At 35.4% G+C, this 10,907-nt stretch overlaps 1 protein-coding gene across 2 annotated transcripts in view; it reads left to right on the forward strand.

The window, feature by feature from the left end:
• LOC106881710 (uncharacterized) overlaps positions 1–10,907 on the forward strand; it is a 36,372-nt gene that overhangs the window by 1,002 nt on the left and 24,463 nt on the right. Inside the window, exon 2 of one of the 2 annotated variants that reach the window (XM_014932183.2) lies at positions 7,175–7,432. The exons of the other annotated variant lie outside the window; for it this stretch is intronic. Coding sequence (XP_014787669.1) covers positions 7,199–7,432 — 234 coding nt within the window. The 5' untranslated portion in view covers positions 7,175–7,198. The remainder of the gene's footprint in view (positions 1–7,174; positions 7,433–10,907) is intronic. 2 annotated transcript variants of the gene reach the window in all.

Here is a 10,907-nt window from a genome sequence, read left to right on the forward strand (position 1 = left end):
AAAAATAGCTGAAGCATATTGGCAGTAGCTAATAAACCTTTCTATTATAGGCACAAGGCATGATTTTTGAGGGAAGGAGCAAGTCAATTAGGGTTAGGGAAAACGAACACACGTGTGTTGCCTCTGCAAAATGTCAGAAGTAATGGAGATTAAATACGCTTTACACCGCTTAAAGTGCCAAAGGAGTAACTTGTAAACAGCTGAATACTTGTCAGTGATTGGTTGAAATTATCGAAATAAGACAATTTTTTACATGAAATAAATCCGAATACAAATTTTTTTTCTGTTCTATAACACAAAATAGATACGTATACGAAGTTTGAAAGTCTTTCGGTACCAAAAACACTACATAAAACATTAATGAAAACTGGTGCCCCTGTTTTGAACAAGATCCAAAGATAGTTGCTCATCTGGTAATCATTGAAAAGTGAAGGAAATTGGAATACGATGATTACTTAATGCACTTTATATATATATACTTTATGCATAATTTTATAGACTTAATACACAACACTCTCCCTCTTTCTCTCTCACTTTGCGCCTTACTCTCTTTTTCTCTCTCCTTTTTCTTTCGCTCTTCGCCTTTCCCTTCTACTAGTCGTGTGAAAGCATTACAGACGGGCTAAGTAACGAAGATTAAAAAAAAAAACATTTTAAAAAATTTACATATTTCACTCACCATCCCCCACTCCATACTCCTCCCCTCCCCTTCAATTAATCACGTCGAAGCCTTACAGACGGGCTAAGTAACGGAGTGACAAGTAGAATTATAAGATTGTAGTAGTGATGATAATGGCAACAATGGCATCCAGAAATGAGTCAACAGGAAACTATTCCCAAAGAATTGAGCAGTGGTAGTAAATAACTTCATTGCTTCTATTATAACTAACTGCCTGATCATTGTGATTTGTTCCAATTTCTGGCTGACCAGATTGGAATGTTTGCTCTTTTACCTTTGAAAATGATGCATTCTATTGATCAAGTGATCTTTATGCTGCCAATACCTTCTGTAAGGTGGTCTTGGTATGCCATGACTGTTAATGCTCAGACATACTGAGACTGCACCACTATAGAGCTTCCTGGGTAAGCAGGTGTGGTTTCTATTTGTAAGGCATGTCTTTCCATAGATTGTCTCTTGATAGAACTACAGTCTTGGGTCAAAGAGAGACCAAGACTGGGTGCTTGACGTCTTGAATACGGTCAGGTACTCACTACACTGGAAGGACTTTCAGGAGCAGGGCTACTATGGATAATTTCTAGAAATCCTTAACCAATCAAAGCTACTGAGGGGTACTACTGGTCCTTTAGAGATAAACTCTACAGACACAAAAATGCTGTTAGATGGGGCTGTCTGAGATGCACACAAAATCATAAAGCTATTCTATTTATGCTTGTTCAGTGTCCAAGTATTGGTGATTTGTGGAGATGTGTCAAACAGATGTTGTGTGTTTGATGGAACTGGTTTTCTGCTAAGACCGTTGAGATCATCCCACCATACTCTTTTTACCTGGGATGCCAGGCATTTTTTCTCAGTCTAGTTGCTATAGGAAAAAACTATTTCATGGATTATGTTAAAATACTTAAGACAGACACTTTCCTCTGAGGTTAAGCCCTTATTGACAGAGGTAAGAAAACATTTTTTAAAAATTTACGAATTTCACTCACCACCCCTACTCCATCCTCCTCCCCTCCCACCTCCTCACACACCCTCCCATTCCTTCCCCCTTCAATTGATCGCGTTGAAGCCTTACAGCTGAAGGTAAGGGTGGAGAGATAAGTGCTCTCTTTAGCAAATAATTTAAAACATAGATGAATGTGGAAAAATGCTGTCAGACAGCAACTTATGCATGTGAGATGTCTTGCCTCTCTCTAAACCCCATTTTTTACAGTTTCCACCATAGCACTTTTGCTACCACATCATGTCACCACTTAAAATGGTTTTGAGCAAGTGTAGGACATTCATAATATGGGTAATAATTTCATCCACTTTATTACAGATGTGGCTCAGTAGAGACACTTACTCATTCCTAAGGTTGAACCTCCAATTTGTGGCCAAAGCTTGGTCTTGCACTGCCAGTGCAGTGCTCTCAGTCTCTTTTTTCAGTATTCCTTTCTTCAGCCAATCCCACTTATGTTTTCCAGCAACTTCACTTGTAGCTACATGGAATTAATTGTATAATCCTTCGTTGTGTAATGCTTCTTCATGTCCTTTTTTGTATTTCTTGCTTTGTTTTACCCTTTATCTGTTTTTGATACTCCTTTATTCCTAACTGATACTAGCAAGGTTTCCTTACTTTTGGATAGGTATCACAGTAAGCCTTTGAGCTTGAAATGTATGCAGTCTTCCACACTTATCTATTTGCTCTCTTCATGTATAAGTGATCAGTGTCTGCATGTGGATGATGGACTCCATGCATTGCTAGGAGCTTTCTTGTCTTTCTGTCCAACTCCTTTAGCTCTTCCTCTGTCCACTTCAGAATTCCAGTACCACACTGAACTATTGCGACTGTGCTTGAGTTTATTGCTGTTTGTGGCATAAGCTTTGAAACAAATATTTTTCTCACTCACTGCAGGTACTCTTTCTTTATCTTTTCTTTCATATCATTGTGTTTGGTTCCATCTGCCTCAAGTATTCCCAGATATTTATATTTGGATTCAGGTTCAGTTGCCTTCATCATTTCATCACTTGGCATACATATGCCTTCTGTCCTGACAATCTTTCCTCATCTCATCACCATCATAGCACATTTTGAGAGTCTGAACTTCATCTTGATATCATTCGAGAAAATCTGCACAGACTGGACTAGGCTGTCCAGTTCTGCCTCACTTTTTGCAAACAACTTCAAGTCATCCATGAATAGCAAGTGGTACAGTTTTCCTTTACCCCTTCCTAGATCTTACCCCAATTTTGTCTTCTGCAATATTTCACTCAAGATCTTTCCCAGAACAAAAAGATCAGTGGGGATATACTGTCTCCCTGGATAATTCCTCTCTTGATTTTCATCTCTCCTAATACCTGACTCCCTGCTGTCAATTCAGTTCTCCAGCATTTCATATTGTGCCACATAAGGCTGCTCATTATTTACATTATTTACATTTGACGGATATTTGTCCTTATGTTGTCTGTTGTTAACACAATGTTTTGGCTGATATACTCTCCAGCCTTCATCAGGTGTCTTGGGGAAATTTCAAACCTGGGTTCTCATTCCTAAGGCATTTTTTGATGTTATTATTATTATTATTATTATTATTATTATTATTATTATTATTATTATTATTCAGGTCACTGCCTAGAATCGAACGTGCTCTTAACAACTACACCATATGCCCATCAAATGTAATTAATTCCTCATCTCTTAAATATAGAACTGTATAAGGCTGCTCATGTTTTCTGTTACTGCATACATTTCATGGTTCTTGTTATCCAAGAGTGTAGTATCATATCATATGCTTTATGATAATCACTCCATGCCATGCTCAGGTTTGTGAGTCTTCTCTTGCAGTTTTTAACTATTCTTATATGTTTGACTTTTGCTTTGTATTTGTACAAGTTGACTCCAAGTCTCATGCAGAGACCTTAAGAGACAACAAGTTAGAAGTTCAAGTTGGTGTTATGACTAGGTGTCATATATTTGGTTTTGTGCATAGTATTGTTCTAGAGAATATTTAAGAAAACATAAGAAAATTATAAGTTTGTTTTAAAATTTGAGATTACATAGACAGTACTTTACATAGGGTATGGGCAGTTCCCATGAGCACTATCTTTTGAATTTCTGCCATTTTGGGGTTTTCTGGTATCTAAGTTAGGTAAGAATAAGCTCCTTTTGCTATCATTCCTATGGCACCTATGACAACAGGTATTGTTTTATTCTTGAGGTTCCACATTTTGCCAATTTTTATTTCAAGATCTTTATTCTTGCTCAGTTTTTGGTAAGTCTTGACAGATGCATTTATGTCGATTGGGACAGTCATATCAACGAGGAGGCATGATTTTTGTCTGAAGTCTTTCAATATAGTGTTTGGCCTATTCGCATCTATTTTTCTGTCAGTTTGAATGGTAAAGTTCCAGAAGAGTGAGATGTGATCATTTTCAAGCACTGGAGGTGGTTTGTGTTCCCACCAGTTTTTATCATGGGGCAGGCCCAGATTTTTGCAAATTACCCAGTGAATATACTGTGCTGCTCTATCATGCCTGTTGAGATATTTTGTAGGTGCAAGAAGACTGCACATGGAGAAAACATGATCAAAGGTTTCATTTTGTTGTTTACATACATGACATGTTGGGCTACTGCCATTCTTTAATATGTTGGCCTGGTAGTTCCTTGTAGATAGGCATTGATCTTGGGCTGCTATGATAAACCCTTCTTATTCTGATTTTAAGCCAGAAGACACTAACCATTGATGGGTAAGGGCTTTGACAACATCAGCATTATTAGCTCCTTTTGAGTATTTGCTATTGAGAGGTTTTTCTTGCTATTTATCAGTCAGAATATCTAAGGCAGCAGTTTTAGCACGGGTTTTCATACACTTAGCTTTTTCTGTGCTTGTTTCCAGTACGTCTAATTCTGGAATTTGTTGTATTTGAAGTTCAATTATATATTCCTTTGCCTGTTTTGTTACTGAGTATGATGCTTTCTTGTTTTCATGCTTTAAGACAAGTTTTAACATCCAATCATCAGAGTGTTTCAGGTAGGTGTTTATTGCTGAAATTATGTTTTGGTATTCAACTTTGAATCCAACACATTTCTCAATCATTGCAGATACTCTTTCTGTATCTTTTCTTTCATATTATCATGCATAATTCCATCTGCCTCAAGTATTCCTCGGCATTTTCATCAGAATTTGGTTTCAATTGCCTTCATCATTTCACCATTTGACACACATAAACCTTCTGTTCTGACAAACTTTCCTTGTCTCATCACCATCATAGCACTTTTTGAAAGACCAAACTCCATCTTGATATCATTTGAAAAATCCACACAGAATGGACTAAACTGTCTAATTCTGCCTTACATTTTGCAAACAAGTTCAAATCAACCACAAATAGCAGGTAATTGAAATTTCTTTTACCACTTCCTAGACAATACCCCAACTTTGTCTTCTACAGTATTTCACTCAAGAGGACTATTCTCAGCACAAATATCATTGGGGATACACTGTCCACTGCCCCACTGGAAGATTCCATTCCTAGTTTTCACTTCTAACACCTGATTCCCACTATTATTGTTGTTGTTGCGTGGGAGAGCAGTGCATGCCAACAAAGTGACACTGGGGTACAAATAAACGAAGCCCAGAATACACATCATGATTATTTGTCTGATAAGGGTACGCCAGGTACATGCAATCACAACCATATATGCATGACATGGTGATCTCATATCAAGGTAAACGGTGCATGACCTTGCAGGTTGTGCCCCAGTTAGAATTTTCTTCATGTCGAGTAGCCCATCCCACTCAAATGGTCCCTGTGTAAGGTTTGTTTAAGGATGTTGAATGAAACACCTATGTTTCCAGAGGTGAATTATTCAAACCTCAAAGAATTCCTCTCAAAATATGGCTATGATGCTTCCCCACTACTTCTGCTCATGATCAGAGATGCACATATCATCAGCCACTCAGGGACATGCTCACCTGGTTAAGGTCAAGCAACTGACAAGCAAATCTGTGGTATTGAGTAGAATATTTGCTGTAGCCCATCTTTTATACAAAGACAAAACAATGTAGTACATGATAACACTTCCGATCAGTTAAGATCAGAAGCCATGAGAGTCACTGCCTGGTACTGCATCAGGGCATTTATCATCATCATCATCATTATTATTCAGTAGTCTTATTTTTATCATGTGCTTTCACTGCACTACTGAGTGCAGCTATATGTGCTTTAGGTACAAGTTGTGGTTTGTTGTGGTGCTCTTATTTTCACTGTATTGAAAGTGCTGTACATAGGATGTGCACAGTACCTAGTAGTGCTATTTTCTGTATGTTATATACATTTGTAGGCCCTGGTGTTTTGGTTATGTATTTGTCTGAATGCTTTTTAATCATACCTAATACATCTATTATTATAGGGATTGTTTCTGTTTTTAGGCTCCACATTCAGGTTACTTCTATTTCCAGATCTTTGTATCTTGAGAGCTTCTCTGTTTCTTATTGAGATACATTGTCATCTGTTGGTATTGATACATCAATTAGAAGACATTTTTTTCTTGGTAGTCACCTACAACTATATCCAGTCTATTAGCCTTTATTTTTCTACTTGTATGTATTGGCACATCCCAGAGTATGGTTGCTTTGTCATTTTCTGAGATCTTTTTTGGGATGTGCCAATACCATCTTTTTTCTGTTGTCATTGTATTGTATTGGCATAGCTTCCAGTTTATATATAGGTACCAATTCTGTCATGTCTGTGGATTTATTCCTTCTCAGCTAAGATTGGGCAACCAGTGACAAAATGATTTATTGTTTCTTCCCCATCGCCACATATTCTGCAGTTACTTGTATTTTTCTTCATTATGTGTTTCTGGTGATTTCTGGTAGGGAGGCTTTCATATTATTATTATATTATCATCATTGTCATTATTATTATTATTCATTAATAATATTATTTTCATTACTAGAATTTTGTAAGATCAGTAACAAAGAATAGCTGCTCTTACATTGTGCCTTGGAGCAATGTCCATAATTTTGCTTGCTTCAGTCTGTCCAACAGGAAATGAATTCTACACCTACATCATAAATGAACAATTAAAGGTTAAACTAATTGCTGTAACATAAGTACCAAGAGTTTATTGCCTATTACCTTTCCTTGACAACATGCAATAAATTCTTGTTAGCAATAATAATCTTAGCTTGGCAACTAGGATACTTTCTCTTGAATTAAACCTTATCAGTGTGTCTCTGGAATTCTTTTGTTATTGTTACATGGTTTTATTCAGTGAACTTCTCTCTTAGAAAACTTGGCAAAGTTGTGAGAGCACTAGACAAAATATCTTGCAGTATTTATTTTCCTTTTCATTCTTAGTTCAAATTCAGCCAGTCAACTTTGATAAAGTACCATCTAAGTACTACAATTAATTTAATGACTATGCTTTTTGTCAAAATATGAGATTTTGTACTTATTCTAGAAATCATTGTTATCATTACATGATGCATATGCAATGTTATGTTTGTCTAGTTGCAGGAAATTTTGAAGTATAAAATGAATTACAAAGTAAAAAAGAAGAAATCAATAAGTTCAAAAAAATCAATTGGAATAAATGATCAGAAGAAACCTGAAAGGAACAAATCCCAACAAAAATTAGTTAATAATGTTATTATGAAAAAATTTCTGAAAGTATATACCAAATGTTGTACAGATACTAAATCTGCAGTATGCCCATGGATAAAAGTGGCAACACACAGTTGCATCAAAGAAAACTCTCTCCTGAAAAAGGTTAAATTTTATGGATCTTTCACTACTTTTAACATTGTGTGAATGTGTATAGCAAGAATTGGATAGTATCTCATTCATATGTAAGGAAATCTCACACTATCTTGTCTTTCCTTGTATATGTTTTTATCTGTACATGCATACACAAGAATCAGAATTTTCCTCAAACATATTTCAATAATGCTTGGAACTTGATTTTAGTATTTTGGTGAGAGTTTAATAGTCAGCTCACACTAGAAAGTGATATGTAGTTCAATGACAAGCTCTTTACAAAATTGTTTGTGCACAGCCATGTTATTTAGGTGTTAGTACAAGTTCATTAAGTAGTCATTGTTAACATAAGTTATACAGCTAATACTGACGGATGTTATTAAGCAATGAATTGGTTATATAACTATACTCTCTGTACCTTAACCAAGTTTTTAGAGTTTGAGTTGTTTGTTATGGCTTAGAGGAGGATGAGCATGACTTTTTCTTGGCTTTCAATACTTCTGAGGATATTGATAAAAGGAAGAAACCATAAGTTGTTATCTTGATACACTACTACAGTATCAGTGTCATCCTCTAGAGGTCTGGTCAGAGAACTCTGCTAAAAGAACCTAGGAGTCAGCTGATGGTGTTATCATCATCATCATTTAATGTCCACTTTCCATGCTAGCATGGGTTGGACGATTTGACTGAGGACTGGTGAACCAGGTGGCTACACCAGGTTCCAATCTGATTTGGCAGAGTTTCTACAGCTGGATGCCCTTCCTAACACCAACCACTCCGGGAGTGTAGTGGGTGCTTTTACATGCCACTGGCACGAAGGCCAGTCAGGCGGTACTGGCAACGGCCATGCTCAAAATGGTGTATTTTATGTGCCACCTGCACAGGAGCCAGTCCAGCGGCACTGGCAACGATCTCGCTCGAATGTCTTCGCACGTGCCAGGAAGGCTGGGTACAGGTGCCATTAATCTGAGATAAATTATGTCTACCATCCAAACTTATCATCAGTTATTAAATAATTAAAAACCTCTTTCTTTTTAGCTTATCAAAGCTAAAATCTTAATGAAATACTATGATAGAAATGGGTTTTGGGAACTTGGTAACATAAGGTTTATGCTTGAGGACCATAAATCATGGATTTACACTGAAGGATCCCAGATGGATCCATCAGAGATGGATCTTTTGGCAACCTTTTGGTCTCTTAATTTAGCCTTAAATATGTACATTCATCCACCAAAAATACTGTAGTACACAAACCCAAAACTTACTTCTTTGAACATATATGTTAAAGTGTTGAGTGTTTATGACAGCTTTGTAGCAATGAATATGGTAGAAATTAACCGATACAGAAACCAGCCAAATCAATGGATATTAAAATAAGTTTTATGTTATAAAAAATAAATAAATAAAAACTATATTTTTAATTTCTAAATAGCTAATCAATGATATAAATACACTATTGAAAAACGTTTTGCTTACAAATAGCAATAATAATGTTATCAAATACTCAACCACCTCTGTTTTTATGTGTCTCCACTCAAATTCTTTCAAATAACTATAAAATGCTTCTGTTATACCATTAGATCTGCTTCAATTTTCATTTGCATGAAATCAAAAAGATTCAATACATTGTATGGGTGCATGAGAATTTGCTGCTTTGACAAAATTCTGACTGGTTTGTAAAATAATACTCAAATACATGTGATAATAATTATCTATATTCATCTATATTTCTATGTATTTAAAGAAAAGTATTCAATAATAATAATAATTTAAAGAACAAAAATATACAATAATGAAAGCATTTTATAATTAAATTGTTACACTAATCTCATTGAAATTTTAACTAAATTCAACTTAAGTAACAAGGAATTATTATAAAGCATTAATAGTTGTACTTTTTTATTCCTAAAATTAAAATTTTTTTGATAGAATATAAACATCTTTACATTCCCTAATGTTAATGATATCGGTTTCAAATTTTGGCACAAGGCCAGCATTTGGTGGGGGGGGGGTTAAGTCAATTACATCGATCCCAGTGACATTTATTTTATCAACTTCAAAAGGATGAAAGGCAAAGTTGACCTCAGCAGAATTTAAACTCATCAGAAGAAATGTCAGCATGCTAATGATTCTGTCAGTTTGTTACCTTCATGTTACTTAATAATATTGAAATGGCTTCTTGGACTCTTCAGAATCTGGCAAATCAATCAAGTTCAGAAGAATAAACTTTTTTATTTGCTGTGAGAACTAGAGAATATAACATTGTGTTACTCTTATTCTTTGTGCAAAAATGAGGAAGTGAAGGAAAAACTTGAGCTGTCATTTCAATGACAATTCCGCTATGAAATATCATAACTCCATTACAACATATCATACATTAATTTAATTTATAACATGAAGCACCCACTACACTCTCTGAGTGGTTGGCGTTAGGAAGGGCATCCAGCTGTAGAAACTCTGCCAAATCAGATTGGAGTCTGGTGTTGCCTCCTGGTCCACCAGTCCTCAGTCAAATCGTCCAACCCATGCTAGCATGGAAAGCGGATATTAAACGACAACAACGACTCTTTTTCAGTAATTTTATCGATTAGAAAAACGGTTTTAGACTGTTGAAACTAGGTTAACAGTCTGATATCAGATTCTATCAGTATTGAGGAACCATCTCTAAGAATTCAGATGGATAATCAATGCAAAATAGTATTTAAAAAAATAGATGTGTAAGTAGTGATATACTGAAACAAGAAAATTATCACAAAAAATAAGTATTATCTGCTTGGCTAAAATCACTTTACAAGTGCACCAAATTGTCAAAACCAACATATAAATAGAATTTTAAATCAATTTATAGAATTGAGTGAAAGGTAATAACTGGCAGAATTGTTAGCACACTAGGCAAAACGTTTAGCAGCATTTCATCTGCCTTCACATCCTAAGTTCAAATTCCATCAAGGATGACTTTGCCTTTTATTCTTTTGGGGTCAATAAAATAATAATAACTTCTCTAGTGCTAGTGACACAATAAAGTGCACCCAGTCACTGAGAAGAAGGGCACAGAGCTGCATAAGCCTCGCCAAAGAAAAGGAACAAATGGAAATGTGGTCTCCATAAACAAGAGTACAGTCAATATGTATAACATGATAGTAACTTTGAATAAGAACTGATACAAGAAAGTGGGGCCTCTTTAGTTCTGTCGCAAACAGACTCTTTAGTGCTGGTGGTATGATAGAATACAGTCAATTATGGTTGGTAAAAAAAAAAAGAATGTTATCAAAAAAGACAGAAAATGTACATAAACAACAGAGATCAGCAATTTTCTCTATTGTATAGGGTCCGGCAAAATGATCTGACACATTTTTAGATTTAAAAAAATTTTTTTAAAGTAAAGAAACAAAAAAAAATAATTTATTTTTGAAAAGTACATATAATGCCATTTTGTTTCATTTGGTTTTAAAAATTAAATCAGTCAAATGGGAGCCATCATTGTCCA

This window comes from Octopus bimaculoides, chromosome 3 (assembly GCF_001194135.2).
Source record: "Octopus bimaculoides isolate UCB-OBI-ISO-001 chromosome 3, ASM119413v2, whole genome shotgun sequence".
Lineage (NCBI taxonomy): Eukaryota > Metazoa > Mollusca > Cephalopoda > Octopoda > Octopodidae > Octopus > Octopus bimaculoides.